At 38.8% G+C, this 23,304-nt stretch overlaps 1 protein-coding gene across 4 annotated transcripts in view; it reads left to right on the plus strand.

Moving 5' to 3' along the window:
• The window catches only part of LOC126186823 (uncharacterized), a 298,174-nt gene that overhangs the window by 221,643 nt on the left and 53,227 nt on the right, over positions 1–23,304 (plus strand). For all 4 annotated transcript variants that reach the window (XM_049928246.1, XM_049928247.1, XM_049928245.1 and 1 more), the window contains exon 5: positions 8,281–8,388. In XM_049928246.1, the coding sequence (XP_049784203.1) occupies positions 8,281–8,388 (108 nt within the window). The remainder of the gene's footprint in view (positions 1–8,280; positions 8,389–23,304) is intronic.

The raw sequence follows: 23,304 nt of genomic DNA on the forward strand, positions 1-23,304 counted from the left end.
CACAATGCGAATATACTGACACAATCCTAATTTTCTTGCTAGACACTGTCAAATCTATCCACATCAGTCGTTCGTTTACATACCTTATTGCAACTACGCTGGGTTCCATTTCTTTCCTGATGTAAAGCCCTACACCCCATTGTGCTATTCCTGCTTTGACTCCTGACAGGTAGACCTTGTATTCTCCCACTTCCTCTTCTTTCTCACCCCTTACCCGAATGTCACTAACAGCTAAAATGTCCAGTCCCATCTTACTTGCAGCCTCTGGCAGCTCTACCTTCTTCCGAGAGTAGCCCCCATTGATATTAATAGCTCCCCATCTCATTACCATTTGATGCCAAGTTGTATCTTAGGAGTCCCTAGTTTGTCAGTTAGAGGTGGGACTCTGTCACCTCCAAAGGTCCGAGGCATTTTGCTCTGATTGTTGCCAGCATCATATTTAAAGTACCAGGGAAGCAGGTTGCTAGCCTTACTTGCCCCGAGTCCCATTGGGTTTTACCCCTAACGGCTGAGGGACTAACAGGTGGATTTGGTAGTCTTTGCTGTATGAGCACAAAGATGGACACGACTCAGAATATGCCCGAGATTCCCAGCCTTATTCCAAAGTAACTGGTATCCCGACTGTCAGGACCACTTACTTGGCCACTCATACGTTGCCCATGGTTCATGAACTAGAACATGACTACAGGAACCCACACCATGAACCAGCTCGAAAAATATCAGGAACTGTGCCATCTTTATCCCACATTTCCTGCACATTCAAATGACACATTTTTTTATACCAGCCATGTACAAAATGCCAATAAACGCTTTCAGTTCTATAATATCAGTCTCTTTACAATCCCTCTCTCTTAAAAATTCAGCCTTCATTTTTCTAATACAAATATTCATATACATTACTATGTCAGTCAGCATTTCTTCTTCTTCATCATCATCATCATCATTTAAGACTGATTATGCCTTTCAGCGTTCAGTCTGGAGCATAGCCCCCCTTATAAAATTCCTCCATGATCCCCTATTCAGTGCTAACATTGGTGCCTCTTCTGATGTTAAACCTATTACTTCAAAATCATTCTTAACTGAATCCAGGTACCTTCTCCTTGGTCTGCCCCGACTCCTCCTAAATATTCATATACATTACTATGTCAGTCAGCATTTCTTCATTTACAAAAAAAAGAAAACAGTCTACAATATCTTTGGCATCTTTTGCCACAGCTTTTATCTCTTGTCTACCAATAACAAGATTATGAGATCTTGTCCTCAGACTGGAATGCCCTGGATTGCAACTCCACTTTGTTTGTTTGCCTAAGTAATATAACTGACTTCATGCTTGGATGAAAGACATTTCCACCTCTACTTCATCTGGCGACTGTTCCATTTCAGTACACTGATCTCTGTGTTCACTGCCTAGGTCACTTTTGGTATTATCGGCTCTAACAGATGCTAGTGCAACATCTTCTAGGTTGTCTTCTTCCAGCCACACCTAAAATCTTTCTTCTACTCTATTCATCTATATAAATACTAAATAATGTTGGTTTGCTCATAATGTAGATACTTAGCTCTTGTTGTTGTGGTCTTCAGTCCTGAGACTGGTTTGATGCAGCTCTCCATGCTACTCTGTCCTGTGCAAGCTTCTTCATCTCCCAGTATCTACTGCAACCTACATCCTTCTGAATCTGCTTAGTGTATTCATCTCTTGGTCTCCCTCTACGATTTTTACCCTCCACACTGCCCTCCAATGCTAAATTTGTGATCCCTTGATGCCTCAAAACATGTCCTACCAACCGATCCCTTCTTCTAGTCAAGTTGTGCCACAAACTTCTCTTCTCCCCAATCCTATTCAATACCTCCTCATTAGTTACGTGATCTACCCACCTTATCTTCAGCATTCTTCTGTAGATACTTAGCTATTGTAAATAATTAAAAAAACACAATAGACATACTTAGGTCAACATTCGCATGATGAGCAGAATTCCATGTAATGATGATCAGCCCAACCAAATGATATCTGTGAGCAACACCCGCGTACTGGTGCAATGATAACAGTTTGTGCGTGTCAGGGGACGTACAAAACCCTGCTACTGAGCGATCGAGATTTCTGAAGGCATTGTTGACAAAATGCTGATTTAAAATTTGTGTGAGCAGAATGCTCATAGTGCGAGTGCTCGCGGGTTAATTTCAGTTGATACTGGCTTGCAGCCAATATCAGTAATTCCTTTGTGTCTTAATTCATAATGGTTGATAGATCAAAATGGTGTCTGATCCTTCAGACATGTCCAAAAGAACAGACACCATACATCTGAACATGAATTGCAGAACTGGAAGAAAGACTTACATGAACTATGAAATATGTGTCAAAATGAAACTCAGAGGACTGTGAAAGAAAATCTATTCTAAAGATTTGGAACAGCTCAGTAGAGTCAGTGCACCATTACCAAGGGAGAATTATGAAACTGGGCCCCGTGAATTGCAACTGAGCTGAAATCATTGATTTCCAGGCTTCTTTCTCCTAGTCCAGGGAATTACATGGAAAAGGAAGACATAACTTCAATTAAACATGTAGAGGAGAAGTCATTAATAGCTAATACTAAAGAGAAATTCATACCTGACATGAAGACAAAACTTCTTGTTACCCAAAAATGCTGTGTATAAACCCAATCAGTCAGATTTCATGCAACTCACACTTTATCATTTCGAGTGAAGAAAGACAGAGCCACTTTGCAGTCAATGAATGCTATGTCACATTCATATGCAACAATGCCAGTGATAAATATCAATATATTACTGTTTCCACAACTTAATCACTATCTTCGGGAAGCAAAGGCAAATAAGGACCAAAAATTTAAAAAAAAGAAAGATTTAAAAGAAGCAAAAGTTTAGTTGCAAAAATCTTGTAATTGACATAGAAAAATTGAAGCAAATAAGTTTCAGTATTGCATCCAAAACGTCTTCTCTCCAGTTCCAGAAAATAATTCATTGCTTTTGTTGGACCCTTGGCCTAGACCTCTGTCTTTAGTAGGATGACAAAAAGACTGTTAATATAACTTGAATTCCACCCAGAACTAGTAGTGTCATTCAGCCTCTTCATAAAAAAATTTTTCAGCAGTGTGGAGCATTTTTCAATACATTTGTCAGACAGTATAAGTTTTGAAAACTCTTTTGTCATTTCAGGTTTACCTGCAGAATAGCATTGTTAAACTTCAGTCACATCAGTCTGCATCATAATGTTTTACAAATTTGATCAAGTCTGCAAAATATGCAAAACAATGGCCATGACCATTTCTTACACCATCCCAATTTTGCCTAACTAATACTAGTAATTACTATGAAGTACATGAGTGCATTAATTTTTCTTTTGTCAGATGTGCCTGCTTTATGGAAAATGTTGTTTTCATCATACAATACACATTTCACATTTTGGTGATGACTGCAGGGAATAAACAAGGAACTGTTCCATTGTCATTAAAATATACATTATCGTAAGAACTGTGCTACAGGAATTTCATGACAACAAAATAAAGTCCCTATAGATGGAAGTCATCTGCAATGTAACATCATATAGTTTGTGGATTTTCTTTCCGCCCAATCTCTCTTCTGACTGCCTTATCCAAAATTTTTGAAAAAGTAATGTATTGTAGAGTAGCTTCACATCTTTGTAAAAATAAAGTTTTAACAAAATGTCAGTTTAGTTTCAAAAAGGGTTTTTCAATGGAAAATTCTATATATACTTTCACTAATGAAATATTAATTGCTCTGAGTAACCGGAAGTCACCCGTTGGGATTTTTTGTGATCTATCAAAGGCTTTTGATTGTGCAAATCATGGCATACTTCTAGATAAGCTCAAGTACTGTGGTATGAATGGAACAGTGCTCCAATGGTTTAAATCATACCTAACTGGAAGAATGCAGAAAGTTGAAATAAGCATAATATGCAAAAAACTGATGATTTCTCAAACTGGGGAACAATCAAGAATCGGGTACCGCAAGGTTCGGTCTTGGGTCCTCTGCTGTTCTTAATATATATTAATGACTTAACATTCTATATTCACGAAGATGCAAAGCTGGTACTTTTTTCCGACGATCCAAGTATAGCTATCACACCCAACAGACAAGAATTAACTGGTGAAATTGTAAATGATGTTTTTCAGAAAATCATTAAGTGGTTCTCTGCAAATGGGCTCTCATTAAACTTTTACAAAACACAGTATATACAGTTCCACACAGTAAATGGAATGACACCATTGATAATTATAGAATTCGATCAGAAATCGGTAGCTAAGGTAGCATATTCAAAATTTCTAGGTGTATGCATTGATGAGGGGTTGAACTGGAAAAAACACACTGAGGGTCTGCTGAAGCATTTGAGTTCAGCTACTTATGCTATTAGGGTCATTGCAAATTTTGGCAATATTCATCTGAGTAAATTAGCTTACCATCCCTATTTTCATTCTCTGCTTTCCTGTTGTTGTTGTTGTGATCTTCAGCCCTGAGACTGGTTTGATGCAGCTCTCCATGCTACTCTGTCCTGTGCAAGCTTCTTCATCTCCCAGTACCTACTGCAACCTACATCCTTCTGAATCTGCTTGTATTCATCTCTTGGTCTCCCCCTACGATTTTTACCCTCCACGCTGCCCTCCAATACAAAATTGGTGATCCCTTGATGTCTCAGAACATGTCACATGTCCGTCCTACCACCCGATCCCTTCTTCTGGTCAAGTTGTGCCACAAACTTCTCTACTCCCCAATCCTATTCAATACTTCCTCATTAGTTATGTGATCTACCCATCTAATCTTCAGCATTCTTCTGTAGCACCACATTTTGAAAGCTTCTATTCTCTTCTTGTCCAAACTAGTTATTGTCCATGTTTCACTTCCATACATGGCTACACTCCATACAAATACTTTCAGAAACGACTTCCTGACACTTAAATCTATACTCGATGTTAATAAATTTCTCTTCTTCAGAAACGCATTCCTTGCCATTGCCAGTCTACATTTTATATCCTCTCTACTTCGACCAGCATCAGTTATTTTGCTCCCCAAATAGCTAAACTCCTTTACTACTTTAAGTGTCTCATTTCCTAATCTAATACCCTCAACATCACCCAACTTAATTCGACTACATTCCATTATCCTCGTTTTGCTTTTGTTGATGTTCATCTTATATCCTCCCTTCAAGACACCATCCATTCTGTTCAACTGCTCTACCATTTCGATAATATTGTCCTCAAGTACATCGCCCTTGTATAGACCCTCTATATACTCCTTCCACCTTTCTGCTTTCCCTTCTTTGCTTAGAACTGGGTTTCCATCTGAGCTCTTGATGTTCAAACAAGTGGTTCTCTTATATCCAAGGTCTCTTTAATTTTCCTGTAGGCAGTATCTATCTTACCCCTAGTGAGATAAGCCTCTACATCCTTACATTTGTCCCCTAGCCATCCCTGCTTAGCCATTTTCCACTTCCTGTCGATCTCATTTTTGAGACATTTGTATTCCTTTTTGCCTGCTTCATTTACTGCATTTTTATATTTTTTCCTTTCATCAATTAAATTCAATATTTCTTCTGTTACCCAAGGATTTCTACTAGCCCTCATCTTTTTACCTACTTGATCCTCTGCTGCCTTCACTACTTCATCCCTCAAAGCTACCCATTCTTCTTCTACTGTATTTCTTTCCCCCATTCCTGTCAATTGTTCCCTTATGCTCTCCCTGAAACTCTGTACAACCTCTGGTTCTTTCAGTTTATCCAGGTCCCATCTCCTTAAATTCCCGCCTTTTTGCAGTTTCTTCAGTTTTAATCTATCAGCTTTCCTATGGCATCATATTCCGGGGTAACTCATCATTGAGTAAAAGAGTGTTCATTGCACAAAAGCGTGTAATCAGAATAATTGCTGGAGCTCATTGAAGATCATCCTGCAGACACTTATTTAAAGAGCTAGAGATCTTCACTGTAGCCTCACAATATACACTCCTGGAAATTGAAATAAGAACACCGTGAATTCATTGTCCCAGGAAGGGGAAACTGTATTGACACATTCCTGGGGTCAGATACATCACATGATCACACTGACAGAACCACAGGCACATAGACACAGGCAACAGAGCATGCACAATGTCGGCACTAGTACAGTGTATATCCACCTTTCGCAGCAATGCAGGCTGCTATTCTCCCATGGAGACGATCGTAGAGATGCTGGATGTAGTCCTGTGGAACGGCTTGCCATGCCATTTCCACCTGGCGCCTCAGTTGGACCAGCGTTCGTGCTGGACGTGCAGACTGCGTGAGATGACGCTTCATCCAGTCCCGAACATGCTCAATGGGGGACAGATCCGGAGATCTTGCTGGCCAGGGTAGTTGACTTACACCTTCTAGAGCACGTTGGGTGGCACGGGATACATGCGGACGTGCATTGTCCTGTTGGAACAGCAAGTTCCCTTGCCGGTCTAGGAATGGTAGAACGATGGGTTCGATGATGGTTTGGATGCACCGTGCACTATTCAGTGTCCCCTCGACGATCACCAGTGGTGTACGGCCAGTGTAGGAGATCGCTCCCCACACCATGATGCCGGGTGTTGGCCCTGTGTGCCTCGGTCGTATGCAGTCCTGATTGTGGCGCTCACCTGCACGGCGCCAAACACGCATACGACCATCATTGGCACCAAGGCAGAAGCGACTCTCATCGCTGAAGACGACACGTCTCCATTCGTCCCTCCATTCACGCCTGTCGTGACACCACTGGAGGCGGGCTGCACGATGTTGGGGCGTGAGCGGAAGACGGCCTAACGGTGTGCGGGACCGGGACCGGGCACTAACAGGAGTCCCCCAGAGAAGTATGGCTGGACAACCTTGCTCTCCATGCGGGACCGGGACCGGGCACTAACAGGAGTCCCCCAGAGAAGTATGGCTGGACAACCTTGCTCTCCATGCACTTAAACAATCTGATGTATACGGCAAGCAGCAATCGGTGGCTGTTTGCTGATGATGCTGTGGTGTATTATGGAAAAGTGTTATTGTTGAATGACTATAAGATGTTTCAGGATTCTGAGATAGAATTTCTGTTTGGCGTGATGAACAACAGCTTGCTTTTTTAAAATTAAAAAAAAAAAAGAAAAAAAAAAAAAGAAAGAAAGAAAGTAAGTTAATCCAAAGGAGTAGGAAAAAGAACCATGTAATGCTGGAGTACAGTATTAATGGTGTGCTGCTTGACATGGTTGCATCAGTTAAATATCTAGGTGTACCACGTACCACTGCAGAGTGATACGAAATGGAACAATCACATAAGATTGGTAGTATGGCAGGCAAGTGCTCAATTTTGATTTTGTTGGGAGAATTGTAGAAAAGCATAGCTCATTTATAAAGGAGAGTACATATAGAACACTAAAGTAAACCATTGTTGAATACTGTTCAAGTGTTTGGGACCCTACAGGACTGGATTAAAGGAATACCTGAAAGCATTTCAGAGGCATACTACTAGATTTGTTATCAGTAGGTTTGATCAACATGTGAGTACTATGGAAATGCTCTGAACTCAAATGGGAATCCCTGGAGGAAAGACAATATTCTCTTCATGAAACACTGTTCAGAAAATTTATAGAACTGAAATTTCTAGCTGACTGCAGAACAATTCTGCTGCCACCAACATACATTTTTCATGGACCACAAAGACAAGATAAGAGAAATTAGGGCTCTTACAGAGGCATATAGACAGGTGTTTTCCTCTCACTCCATGTGCTAGTGGAATATAGAAGGCAATGACTAGTAGTGGCAGAAGGTACCCTCTGTTATGCACTGTATACTGGCTTGCACGGTTTGTAAGTAGATGTAGCTGTAGAAGATAAGACGTTGTCACCTTTAATCTTTGTTCCATCAAACCATTGTTTTGAAAGTTTGCCCATTGATAATTGGACCAGTCACTCTAACTGAAGGATATGTTCTCTTTGACAGCAGCTGACCAATTTTCACATTCAATCTTGACATCTATCTTTATTATGAATGTCATCTGCACATCACAGTCTTCCTTTTATAAGTAACTGAGTGCTCTAAGTTCTATCCTGTCAGCAAGATTGTTTGCATGATTAACCAAAAATTGCAAGTTATTGTGTAAATATTTGGACAGAAATTGTCTTATACATGTTAAATCTTTTCTATTAGCATTTTCAATAAGAATTTCAGGTAGTGTAGCTGAAGTTCAAAACACATGTATATAGAAATATTACACTAAATCAACTTACTTGATATAAGAATTATTATCTTTGACAAATATTGTTCCTTTTTTTTAGCTCTTTCTCCTTAATATGGATGACGTACTACCAACAGTTGCTGGATACAAGTCAACAGATAATCCTGAAACAGGATGTTCTACAGTTTGCTGCAATCAACCTGGTCAGGTATATCTTGTATTAAACATTTCTTGGATGAATTTAAATAACATTCAATGAAATCTTTTCTTTGAAATCTTTTAGTTATAAGGTAAAACTTCTAGTTCTTAAAACAGAGTACAAAAACAGAAAACGTTTCACCACAATGCTGGCAAACATAGAGCAAGCCAGTCCAACAAGGCATATAGTGTGTGTGCACGTATTCCAGTGGTCAAATTCTGGGGACGTTGGAGCAGCCTCTTATTCTTGACTCTTAGCGAATGTATAAGGTTTATTCAACATATTTTCCACCTGATTGATCAACAATGCAGTAGCAAATATAGTAATATTAAGAAGTTTATTGTACTCTTGACAGCATTTGACTAATCTAGTAGTAAATGTTGCTTTTATTTAATTTCAAATAATAAAAGGATAACTTAGTAACTATAATCTAAATGATTTCTGTCATGTTATGAATAGTCATTCAAGGTATGCCTGTTTAACATAATGGCTTGCACAGTAAAAGTAGAAATATGGATTCAAGCATCTTTATCATGCTTTGTGATCCCATTCATTTAACTTAAATTTGAATGATGCTGCCAAGGTCACATTTGAAACAGCTCATATCTTTAACGCCAGTAGAGACTAATATAGAATATTTCTGCATCCCCTTACAATTATTAGAAATTCCTTAAAATCACTAGTTGAAGCTGGCCTTTTATTTTGTCAGAGACACAACGTAGGAGGCAAACCCTGTGAGTATGTACAAGGTGTTCAATTTTGCTTCCACCATTTGCCGGTACGTGGCGACAACTTTATATAGCAGTTGAAAAAAACAGATCACAGACATCAGGCAGTTAGCTTGGACCTCAGTCAACATAACCTCATTCAAACATTAGTCAATTTGTGTCTGCATCATAAAGTTGTTCTTGATTAAAAATGTCAATTTATGAGCCTAATTCTCGTCATTTGTGGGAGGTGTTACTGTTTTGTTTCAGTATGAAGTAAACAGCAGCTGAGTCTCATCAAATGCTCTCAAGTACATATGGTAAAGACACTATTAGTGAAAGAATGTGTCATGAGTGGTTTCAATGCTTCAAGAATGGTGATTTTAACGTCGTAGACCGACGTAGTGGTGGAAGCGAGAATGTTTTTGAAGATGCATAATTGAAGACATTACTGAGTGAACACTCGTGTCAAACTCAAGAAGAATTGACACAATTAGTGGGAGTGACACAGCAAGCAATTTCAAAACATCTCAAGGCTATGGGCATGTTTCAGACAGAAGGAACTTGGGTCCCGTGTGACCTGAAACCAAGAGACATTTAACGGCATGTGTGTGTTTGTGAACAGTTGCTTTAGAGGCAAAAACAGAAGGGATTTCTACATCACATTGTGACAGGAGACAAAAAATGGGTTCATTACAATAACCCTAAATGTGAAAAATCATGGGGATATTCTGGCCATGCTTCCACGTTGATGACCAAACCAAATATTCAAAGCTCCAAGATCATGCTCTGCATTTGGTGGGACCAGCTCGGCATCGTGTACTATGTGGTGTTAAAACCAAGTGAAACAATCACAGGTACTTGTTATCAATGCAGTTAATGTGTTTGAGCACAGCATTAAAAGACAAACGGCCGCAATACAGCGAGAGGCACGATAAAGTGGTTTTGCAGCACGACAACACTCGACCCCACATTACAGAAGAGGTCAAAACGTACTTTAAAATGTTAAAATGGGAAGTCCTACCCCACCTGCCATTCTCCAGACATTGCTCCCTGTGACTATCACCTGTTTAGATCAATGGCACATGGTCTGGCTGACCAACACTTCCAATCTCATGAAGAAGTCACAAATTGGATCGATTCATGCATTGCTTCAAAAGGTGAACAATTTTTTTGATGCAGGATTTGTACACTGCCCAAAAGATGGGAGAAAGTAGTGGCCAGTGATGGAAAATACTTTTAATGATACATGTGTAACCAATTTATTTCATTAAAGCCTCAAATGTTGGGTAAAAAACAGCGGAAGCAAAGTTGTACATCTTGTAATTATGTGAAATCATTAAAATATTAAATCGCGTGATGGATAATAACTCCAGATACATAACTACAAAACTTACAAATTATTGTTTTGTATGTTAAATGACATATTTTATTAGCATCTGCTTCATCATTATAGGAATGTTGCCCTCTCATAAAGTGATGTGTAAGTAAACTACTGCAATGTCACTAGTCTAACATACATGGGGATTCATCTAAACTGTTCATCTAAAATATTTTCAAAATTGTTTCAGATACTATAATTTGGTTTCATAGCTGTACTAATTACAGATGTATAGGTACCAGTTTCACCTTTCCAAATAGATATATAATAATTTCTAGTTATAATATCACAGATCTTGTTTCACACTCTGGAATTTTACTAGCGGTTTTGGAGAAATTATAGTATTTACAACTAAGAATTTATCTGTTTTAAAGATCAATAGTAGACATTAATAGCCATACACTAAATGAAATAACATGTGTAAAATTCTGTGAGGTGTACTGTGAGACTTCACTCCATTTTTGTGCAGAACATGACTGGAAATACTACCCACATAAATCTAAAATTAGATAAAAGTACAAAAATAACCTCAAAGAAAACAATGCAAAATAATCATCACATAATAATGCAGATAACCATGGCAGAAAAGTTGATGAAACTTTATGATATAAACAGAATGTTAAGGTGATAAGTTTTGTCAAATCAGAAGCTTCCATGGGCAAAGTAATAAAGAACAGCCCCACCAATGATCCCTTTTACCCAGCACATTTTTCTAATAGCAGGGTCAAATGATATCTACCAAAACTAACTCAATAAAGCCACTCATTGTTTACATGAGAACTCCATGGTCTACACAAACATCAAGTAATTTTTACGGGTATTTCTAAAAGATGTGATCTTGTTAGTTTTTCATGTATAAGTGAAGCAATATAGAAAGCAAATATTCTATATAGTTTAGAAGAATCTGCCAGGCCTTCCCCAACACAAGCTTCCTTGCAACAGATGATATGGCCAGAGAACATTATATAAGAATGTGCATTTAATAAAAACTGCTCATTCGGTCCCTGCATACAGATCCAAACACCTTACCACAGACTATTGAAAAGGCTTCCAAATGGCAAAAAGTTGATTGTAACCTGCCAATTATATGTCATTCTAAGCGGAGGAAGCCCTCAGAAAAATATGTAAATGAAATTGTTCATCTCAGTCACCAGTTTAAAAATGTTGTTAGGAATTCAGACATATTGCAAAGCGATAGTTCAGTTTTAGTGGCACAACCCAAAGAAAATAAGTCCAGTGTAAAACAAGCACAAGGAGCTAGTAAAGTGCTTAGCACATCACAGAAATGGAAATCATTGAAGTTAAGGACAACAGTTAGAATACTTCACCAGAACATTTAGTACACAAATAATAATGCAGATGAATTAGAGGTGAAATTACAGGAATATAGGCCAATATTATAATAGAACCAGAACATAGGCTAAAAAAAGATGGAGATTACCAACTTAAAAAATTTGCAAATGTAAATAACTTTCGCAGAACATTGCATAAAGATGGTGAGGTTTTTATTTTCTCTAGCTGTGAATCAAATTATGCCATTCAAAATAGCATAAAATGTATTAGTGAAGTGAGCATTGAAGCTGCTGCAGTGGGAATAAAAACTGCATGGAAGATGTACTATGCATTTGGCCTGTACCTAGCACAAAAAGTTAAATAAAAACATTCTTTGAACAACTAGAAGGCACAATCCAAGAGCTTTCAAAAACATATGTTTATTCTATGATTGTTGTTGTTGTGGTCTTCAGTCCTGAGACTGGTTTGATGCAGCTCTCCATGCTACTCTATCCTGTGCAAGCTTCTTCATCCCCCAGTACCTACTGCAACCTACATCCTTCTGAATCTGCTTAGTGTATTCATCTCTAGGTCTCCCTCTACGATTTTTACCCTCCACGCTGCCCTCCAATACTAAATTGGTGATCCCTTGATGCCTCACAACATGTCCTACCAACTGATCCCATCTTCTAGTCAAGTTGTGCCACAAACTTCTCTTCTCCCCAATCCTATTCAATACCTCCTCATTAGTTATATGATCTACCCATCTAATCTTCAGCATTCTTCTGTAGCACCACATTTCGAAAGCTTCTATTCTCTTCTTGTCCAAACTAGTTATTATCCATGTTTCACTTCCATACATGGCTACACTCTATACAAATACTTTCAGAAACGACTTCCTGACACTTAAATCTATATTCGATGTTAACAAATTTCTCTTCTTCAGAAACGCTTTCCTTGCCATTGCCAGTCTACATTTTATATCCTCTCTACTTCGACCAGCATCAGTTATTTTGCTCCCCAAATAGCTAAACTCTTTTACTACTTTAAGTGTCTCATTTCCTAATCTAGTCCCCTCAGCATCACCCGACTTAATTCGACTACATTCCATTATCCTCGTTTTGCTTTTGTTGATGTTCATCTTATATCCTCCTTTCAAGACACTATCCATTCTGTTCAACTGCTCTTCTAAGTCCTTTGTTGTCTCTGACAGAATTACAATTTCATCGGCGAACCTCAAAGTTTTTACTTCTTTTCCATGGATTTTAATACCTACTGTGAATTTTTGTTTTGTTTCCTTCACTGCTTGCTCAATATACAGAATGAATAACATCAGGGAGAGGCTACAACCCTGTCTCACTCCCTTCCCAACCACTGCTTCCTTTTCATGTCCCTCGACTCTTATAACTGCCATCTGGTTTCTGTACAAATTGTAAATAGCCTTTCACTCCTTGTATTTTACCCCTGCCGCCTTCAGAATTTGAAAGAGAGTATTCCAGTCAACATTGTCAAAAGCTTTCTCTAAGTCTACAAATGCTAGAAACATAGGTTTTCCTTTCCTTAATCTAGCTTCTATGATAAGTCGTAGGGTCAGTATTGCCTCACGTGTTCCAATATTTCTATGGAATCCAAACTGATCTTCCCTGAGGTCGGCTTCTACCAGTTTTTCCATTCGTCTGTAAAGAATTTGCGTTAGTAGTTAGCATCCATGACTTATTAAACTGATTGTTCGGTAATTTTCACATCTGTCAACACCTGCTTTCTTTGGGATTTGAATTATTAAGTTCTTCTTGAAGTCTGAGGGTATTTCACCTGTCTCATACATCTTGCTCACCAGATGGTAGAGTTTTGTCAGGACTGGCTCTCCCAAGGCCGTTAGTAGTTCTAATGGAATGTTGTTTACTCCCAGGGCCTTGTTTCGACCCAGATCTTTCAGTACTCTGTCATATTCCTCATGCAGAATCGTATCTCCCATTTCATCTTCATCTACATCCTCTTCCATTTCCATAATATTGTCTTCAAGTACATCTCCCTTGTATAGAACCCTCTATATACTCCTTCCACCTTTCTGCTTTCCCTTCTTTGCTTAGAACTGGATTTCCATCTGAGCTCTTGATATTCATACAAGCGGTTCTCTTTTCTCTAAAGCTCTCTTTAATTTTCCTGTAGGCAGTGTCTATCTTACCCCTAGTGAGATAAGCCTCTACATCCTTACATTTGTCCTCTAGCCATGCCTGCTTAGCCATTTTGCACTTCCTGTCGATCTCTTTTTTGAGACGTTTGTATTCCTTTTTGCCTGCTTCATTTACTGCATTTTTATATTTTCTCCTTTCATCAATTAAATTCTATTTTTCTTCTGTTACCCAAGGATTTCTATTAGCCCTTGTCTTTTTACCTACTTGATCCCCTGCTACCTTCACTACTTCATCTCTCAAAGCTACCCATTCTTCTTCTACTGTTTTCTTTCCCCCATTCCTGTCAATTGTTCCCTTATGCTCTCCCTGAAACTCTGTACAACCTCTGGTTTAGTCAGTTTATCCAGGTCCCATGTCCTTAAATTCCCACCTATGATTATTGGGGATTAAAAATAAACACAAAAAATACATACAACACTAAGACACATCTGGACTTATTGCAGATTCACAAGCTAAAAACAAAAATAGATAAACTCACCAGAGTAACTAAGCCTTGCCACATTAGTAACAGCGGTTCATATCAGATCACCAAAGTTAAGTGCCATTGGGCTTGGCTATCACTTGGCTGGGTCACTGTCTAGGCCTGCCAAGTGCTGTTGGCAGGTGAGGTAAACTTAGCCCTTGTAAGACCAATCGAGGAGTTACTTGATGAGGACTAGCAACTCTGGTCACAAAACTGACAACAGCCAGGAGAGCAGTGTGATGACCACATGTCCCTCCATATGCGCATCCAGTGACACGCATTGGCAGAGGATGACACGTGGTCGGCCAGTACTGTTGGGCTTTACAAGATCTGTTCAGACAGAGTTTTTAGTTTTCTACAGCAGGTCATTTTGCAATCATGACAGACATTAACATAAAGACTGGTGGAAGTGAGCAGAACATATTGGAGCAAAAAGATAATTCAGTTAAAAAGTATGTTAATGGCAGAAAAATGAAAAACATTATATGCAGACAATGATGCAAATACCAAATTGGGACCAGCTTTTTTCTTTATTTAGTTGTTATTATAATGTAACATGTCTTGTCAGCAAAACAAGTACCAAAAAGAAAAAAAGTGGGTGACTGGGGAAATACTCTAGGCAAGAAATAAGCTGAAAGTGTATTATGACTTTCATAAGCTAAAAAAGACTGAGGCTTGTAATATTCTGTATGAACTAAAAAAGAAAGAGTACTGCATTTTCATCAGAGAATCATGCATGAAGAGACAAGGAATGTAACACAACGGGAAGATGGCCTCTGCCCACTGAAAGGTGGCAAAAGTGATGTAGATCCTCTGGAAGTAGCAAACATCTTTAGCAGATATTATATAACTGTAGCAGATGTAGTGATAAAACAAAATAATACTACTGTTAGATAATAAAAAATTTATTATAATAGATATGCAACAGCAAATTACTGAATAGCTTTAAAACATTGCTGAAAATAATATTATATCCAACCATTACAGACAACAATAATGGTTTACTCAAAGTTGACGTATGTCCATCTACAACATCAGGACATGTCCTGATGAAAGCAATAGAGCAGAAGGAAGTTTATATATCAAAATAAAATACCAAGCAGCACACTGTTTTCCAATTCTCTATGTAAATATGCAATGTTGTAGGGCATTCCATTCCTCCACTAGTGTGGTTGACAACTGCTGGATGGTCACTGATGCATTTGGATGGACTTCACTGTGTCCCCAACGCATCCCATATGTGCTCGATCGGATTTAAGTCAACCAAACAGGCAGATCAGTCCATTCACTGAATATCCTCTCATTCCAAAAACTCCTCCACATGTGCTGTTCAATGCACCATGCATCGTTACCCATAAAAATTAAGTCAGAGTCAAATGCACCACTGAAGAAATGCACATGGGGAAGGAGCACAGTGTCACAAAGACATTGACCAGTCAGTGTACAATCTTCAAAGTTTTGTAGACAGTACACCCATGCAACATTATCCATTCCCACACCAGAGCACCTGGCCTATTGAAAAGCTCATTTTGGACAATGCACCTGGGTGCATTACTTGTTGCCACTTTTCCCCATACATATAAGGGTATGTCCAGAACCACATGTCAGACTGAATCTGCTTCTATCCGAGAAGAGCATGTGACTCTACTACTTGATACCCCAGTCCATATGCTCTTGGCATAATCGCAAATGTTGCTATCAATGTGTACATGTTAACAGAACACAAGGTATTGGCCATTGGGCAAATAGGTCACCCTCACGAAGTTGCCATGCCACTGTGGAGAGTGAGACTGCATGCCCAGCAGTCCTATTAGACGTGGCTGCAGTAGCAACCACTGTTTGACATAGGTATATTCTTGGCTGTTGCACAATGTAGCGGTCATTTGCTGCCGTACCTGTCCACGATTGACCACGTTCTCTCCTGTATGCTGCAGTGCCTATGGTTCAGAATGCTTCCCATGCACATGAAACGATGTGAACAGTACTAAACTGCTGGGCTGCACTTGTCACTCTGCATCCTTCTTCCAGTTTCCCAAAGATTCTTCCCTGTATGAAGTCATTCATATGTTGTTTCTGGGCTATGCACTAATGAAGAAGACTATCACAGTGCACCATAACTGTTCATAACATCTATCTGGGTTAGATGGTGTTTCATCACACCTCATAAAGTGATGCAGAGAAAGTATACTAAAACCCTTAATACATGTGGTGAATGCTGCAATCGAGGAAAATGTGTTTGCAGATTCACAATAAGGAAGTAAAGTAAAGCCAGTATTTGAGAAGGGAAGTGGAGGTCAATTAGGAAACTACAGGCCAGTATCTTTGATCTCCACTTTTGCAAAAATCTTTGAGATGATAATAAAGAATAAAATAACTCTTATAACTAAATTTAAAATATTGCACTCATCACAAGTTGGTTTCAAATAAAGGAAGGCAATAATAATGGCACCAACAGATTTAGCAGAACGTAGTCTCTTTTCACTTGACAGGCAACAGAAGACTTGTGGGATCTTCATGGATTTTTCCAAAGTACTTGGCAGTGTGAATCATTCCAAACTAACGAAGAAACTCTGTGCATTTTTAGGGAAATGCTATGGCATAATTAACTTGCAGACTATGAACAGGAATCAGTTCACAGAAGTCAGACTTACTAGGTGGGGGAAATATAATCAGTTACAGTGTGGAGTTACAAACTGTCAGACATGGCATGTCCCAAGGTTCCGTCCTCAGACCAGTACTATTTATTCTCTACATAAATGATTTCTGAGACTACATAAAATAGTAACGTAACTTTATCTGCTGATGGCACAGCACTTTCTATGCATTCAGTAGGCTAAATAAAACACCAGAACACTGTAGGCTGGAAAATATTTACGGACAACAGCTGAGACAAATTAGGAGATCAAAAGGGAAGCACTCTTGAATGCTGAAAATGCAAATAAGTATCTAAAACAATACAGTTTTTTTATGAATCAGCTAAACTAATGTATGTTGTGTTTCAGACAAAACAGAGTGACACAGATTTTCCTCGAGAGCAAAACAGCGAGAGATGTGAATGATAAAGTTATCAGGACAATTTGCTATGTATGTTCTCACATCTGGCCTACACAGTTCAAATATGAGGAAGCACACAAGCTGACTAATTAAAAAGAATGTTTAAAAAAAAAGAACCAGTGAGTAAAGGGTAGATTGATACTCACCATATACAGGAAGCATTGAGTTGCAAGCAGGCACGATGAAAAAGACTGCTAAAATATGTAAGCTTTTGGACAAAGTCCTTCTCCCAAAGTAGAAAACACACACATTGACATAAGCCAAATCATAAACACATGGTCACTATCTCCGGGTGCTGAGGCCCAACTTTGACTGCGTCTGACATGAGCAGCAATCTATTGGGATGGGCAGTGGGGTAATGAGATGATATAAGACAAGGAAGAGGAGGGATAGCAGGATGGGGGAGGGAGAAGATGCTAGTGGTTTCAGAACAAAAGTGCTCCAGTGCACTTTGATCATCAGGCCAGGGCATATCTTGCAGACTACTTCAGACAGAGGGTAGTTGGAAGGAGATGCCCAGTCATGGGTTTGTTCACTTTCCTGACCTCAGCCCTTTTGACTTTTGCTTTGTAGGTACGTGAACTTCCTTGTGTTCTCAATATCAGCAGAAACAGTACCTGAGCTTATTGAGTAAATCTTTACAGCATTTGATACCATCAGAGTGGAGTGAAGAATCTGACAGGGAATCAGAGAAAATAAGATTCACTTGTGTAGTGAAGTTGATGGTTATCATATTGCACATTTACTTCACCATAGTGAAGCCACAGATTCAGTTTATGTTGTTTGATTGTACATTATTGTCCATAAACATTTTCTAGCCTACAGTGTTCTGGTATTTTATTTAGCCTACTGAATGCATAGAAAGTGCATAGTATGGTAGAAACTTTTATTTCACATTTCTAGTTATAGGTTTATTATTCCAAAATTTTCTGAATTTCATCCTCTATAATCTCCCAAATTTTTAAAACATTATTCTGTAACACTCTGTTTATCAGGATATTATGGCAGTGAGGTCAAGTGATAAAACACATCCTAAATGGAGCCATAGATGACTATAACAAAGGGAAGGAAAATTATTACACAATATAGCGAAATCTCAAACTCAATAAATGCTCTAGATGAAGCAGGCAAAAGGTTATTTACCATATTTACTCGAATCTAAGCCACACTTGAATCTAAGCCGCACCTGAAAAATGAGACTCGAAATCAAGGAAATAAATTTTCCCGAATCTAAGCCGCACCTGAAATTTGAGACTCGAAATTCAAGGGGAGAGAGAAGTTATAGGCCGCATCTCCAAACCGAAACAAAGTTGGTCCATTGTAATATGAGACACAATTTTGGGCGAATGAATGACGATACAGCTACAGTAGTTTGGTTCGAGTCATAAGCTTAGCAGTTAAGCTTTACCAGGTAGCCATTGCTATGCGTCAAGCGCTCCGTCCATATTTATACGGGTACCCTTTCTTTTCCACGTGGCTCGTCTTGTTTGAATTGATTGCTTATTTTTTCTTTGATCTGATAAGCGCAGTTTTCTTTGTTATAGGTGTTTACATCACTCTAAGCTGAAAATGCATTACTGTACTGTGTCATGCATTGTTTGTCACATTCTGATAGTGCGTGTTTACGGCCTGTCGCCGCTCGCGGCAGGGCTTGCTTTTGTGCGTGCTACCGCCGCTTACAATAAAAAAAAAAGAGAGGAATCGTCTCATTAGCAAAACAATGGCAAGAAACTGCTATTTGCTGTTACCTACACTGCTGCTTTCTTTGATAATGATCAACAAGAACCAAATAATAGACTGCGTATGATAGAAGATGTTCTGAACGAGAGTTTAGCGAAAATTTTTCTCCGTTTGGAAATCTTTGCATGCGCCTCTTTAGTACATTACATTCTATACAGAAATTAGAGTCATCATAGATTTAAAAATTTAGTCAATTGCTGTGCTTCATTTCTGACTGTATCACTATTAAGCATAAGAATAATACGAATATAAACATGACATGATATGTATATTCCTCCGCGTTTGCTGTTGTCTCACTCTAGTTTCGTAGTTTATTAGGCAGACAGGACTTAAATGAGATAGCAGCCAACATGAAACAATACATGGAAAAATGTTTATATTCGTATTATTCTTATGGTGACGAGAATACTGCTGACAAACATTCCAAACAGTCTTGCCAGTCGGATTTTCGTAGTACATTGAAATGCTACTACATTCGAAGATGAACAATACGGAATTTGTATTTACTTCGTTGGATAATGTATGAAAATGCAGTGGTCGAAACTCGGGGCAGAGAAAAAAAGCTCGTCTTCCACCTTTTTTTTTTTTAAATTTATTTCCTGACGCAGAGGTTTTGGCGCCAGTATTTATCTTTGTGCCTACAAAGCATGCCTGTGTAGTGCTACATATATTCAACGGCAGAAGTAAGTTGTGGTGGCACCCACCAACATTTTTCAGAACTTCCGCTTGCTTTGCACTCGATTCTAAGCCGCAGGCGGTTTTTTGGATTACAAAAACCGGAAAAAAAGTGCGGCTTAGATTCGAGTAAATACAGTAACATGGTACCAAACTCAATCAAAGAAAAAACAGTATAAATTTTAAAAAAGTCATTTAAAAGGGCCTCTCACAAAGAGATATGTATATAGTATTAGTGAGTATTCAAAATGAAAATAAATGTCGATGTTATGCAGACTGTAACAACACACCCTCCCTAATGTAAAGTTCAAATAAAAACTTATGGATCCAAATAAAGAAACAGTATTAACATGAATAATATTTACACAATGGGAATTTTTCATTTTTTAAACAATGTGTTACTCAAGTGGGGAATCAGTGCATTGTTGAATTTGATTTCAGATTTCTGCATAATTCTAATGCGCAATTCATGAGGAATAAGATCAGTTTCTTTTTATACTGCATTTTTCATGGCTGGCAAAGTCCGCAACCAAGTTTTGAATACCTGAACCTTAAGATGCTTGCATAGAAAAAAAAATCATGGTCTGATGATTGTGCAGGCAAGGGGACATCAGCTTGTAAAAAATTAGGTGTCTGGAAATATCTGTCACGGCACTTGGATAGAAACCCACAATGGGCGTCTGCTTTTCAGAACTGTTATTGCTGTTATTGTTGTTGTTGTTGTTGCTGTTGCTGCTGCTGCTGCTATTGTTGAATTCTTCAGTCCAAAGACCGGTTTGATGCAGATCTTCCCACTAGTCTATCCTGTGTAAGCCTCTTATCTCTGCACAAGTACTGCAACTTACATCCAACTGATGCTAATTTGAACCATACTCTTTTAGGATGTTCACATTGAAGCTGTTAATCTGCTATCAGTGACCGTGAGGTAGTACAAACAGCAAGGGCTTGTGAGACCAATTGAGGAGCAGCTGGACTGAGAAGTAGCACTCCACATCACAGAAACTGACAATGGCCATGAGAGAAGTGTGCTGACTGCATCTCCCTTTGTATCCATAGCCAATGGCACCTTTAGATTGAGGATGACATTGTAGTCAGTCGGCACTGTTGGCCTTTCTGATGTTTGTTTGGATAGAGAGACAATATTAATAGTAACCCCAGACTTTTCACAGTTCATGCAGTTGTCTATAATGAAATGCTGTCTGAAAACAACTGCACAAATATTAAGTCAGATCTAAATAATATTTCAAAGTGGTGCTAAAGACTGGCAACTTGCTTTAAATGTTCAGGAACACAGAACTGTACACTTAACAAAATGAAAAAAATGTTGTCTCCTGTGGCAGTGATATCAACAGGTCAGAGTTTGTAATGGTCAGCTCATACAAATACCATAGTGTAACAATTTGTAGAGGTATCAGATAGAATAATCACTTAGGCTCAGTAATAGGTAAAACGGGTGGCTGACTTCAGTTCATGAGAGAACAGTAGGGAAATTCAGTCTACAAAAGAGATTGGATACAAAACACTTGTGTAACCCATCCTAGAATATTACTCAAGCATGTGGGATGAGTACCAAATAGGACTAACAGAGATATTAAACATTTACAGAGAAGGGCTGCTCAAATGATCATAGGTTTGTTTGACCCATGGGAGTGTGTTATGGAGATGCTGAAGAAACTGAATTGGCAGACACTTGAATATAGACACAAACTATTCTGAGAAAACCTACTTACAAAGTTTCTGGAACCAGATTTAAATGATGATTTTAAGGATATACCACAATCACCTATGTATCATTCCCATAGTGATTGCAAGACAAGATTAGATTAATTACAGCATACACAGAGCAGTTTAAACAGTCATTATTCCTATGCTCCATACATGTGCTAAATGGCAAGAAGTCCTAATACTGGTTTGCAGAGTATGGCTGTAGATATATATAAGGGGCAGTCAAATGAAACCCAGTCACTAGTGTAAAGTAATGGTAATGATTTTATTAACTCAAAAATGTAGTTATACACAGTACACATACTCAAAAATAGTTGCCAAAACTGTTGGTACATTTATTCCATTGCAACACCAAAGGCACATCAGACTGCAGCAGGCTAACAAGTCAGCAGTCACAGAACATTGCTATCAGAACTACATGGTATGGATTACTAAGGTTCTAACACAGATGTCTAATTTCTGGCTCTGTGTCAGTAACAGTTCCATTGAGATGCAAGTAGGGGAACCACTGACAACTTGTGATAGTGGCTACGTCCTTAGAAAGGCCTGAGAACCTGCACTTAGTTTGATTAAGAAGAGGCAGGAGATAACCTACAATCAACTGGCTTTGGGGGCATGTGGAGCAACAACAGCAACAGCAAAGATGCTACCAGCATGTGACCCTGGATGTGAACCTCAAAAGGAGCAACTTATCAACTTATCAGCTGGAGGAAGGGGGGGAGGGGGGGGGGGGTTGGAGATGATGTACACATGTATATCCCTGAGCACAGATGGTGTACAGAACAGCAAATTGGAGGGAGAGGGGCAAGAGAGAAAATCACCATGCTCTCTTCTAAGAAGTTAATTCATCAGTGCACCTAGTGATGGCAATGTGGTCACTTGATGAAATGTTGTGCCTGTTGGACACTGACACCTGGCCATTTCATCATGAATTATGCTGGAAGAAACTGAAGAATCACAGAATTACAATACTTTAAACAGTTCTAGAGTATCTGAGATAAACAGCTTAGCTATATATTACTGTTTAAAATTTCAGTCATTCATTCTGTCATTCACATGTCATATTCCAGAAATCCCATCATGAAAGAGAACCTTCCGAGACATGGAACAAGTCAAGTTACACATCAATAGGCAGAAGCAACCATTTCTGGCTACTTCTGTAAAGTACACTAACAACAAACTATGACTAGTAGTAAACTATCCACAATAATAATTGTAGGAATTACTTCCTTATTACCTTACATTTGTATATTAGGGAAAAAAACAGTTACTTTGAAAAAGTCACTGATCCTTCTCTTATACTACTAGCCTGCTCTTGTTAAGTAACATTTCAAACAGAGCATTTATGTAACTTTACACAGACCACTATCAGCTGCCTATGAAGCAATTAGCTTGAATGGAGATAGCCCTTAGCACTGAAGTAGATGTGTCTATTTCTCCACAGTAATGGAGAAAGCTCAAAGCTGATCAGGCAGCAACACATGCAGAATTGAGAAAATAGAGAGCTTCAGTTGGCAGCAGTGATGTTATGTACAGGATATATGATTAGACTGTGGTCAAATCGGTTAGATCAGGCAAGAGGTCAAGAGATGCTGCATATCTTCTAGTTTTAGTTTAGATGTCTCCAACAGCTTGTATGCTCTGGAGAGTATGGGAAAAGGCAACCCAATAAGTTTGGGAACACTCTTACAAAACAGGAAAAGAAGTGCAAGC

Source organism: Schistocerca cancellata, chromosome 1 (assembly GCF_023864275.1).
Source record: "Schistocerca cancellata isolate TAMUIC-IGC-003103 chromosome 1, iqSchCanc2.1, whole genome shotgun sequence".
Lineage (NCBI taxonomy): Eukaryota > Metazoa > Arthropoda > Insecta > Orthoptera > Acrididae > Schistocerca > Schistocerca cancellata.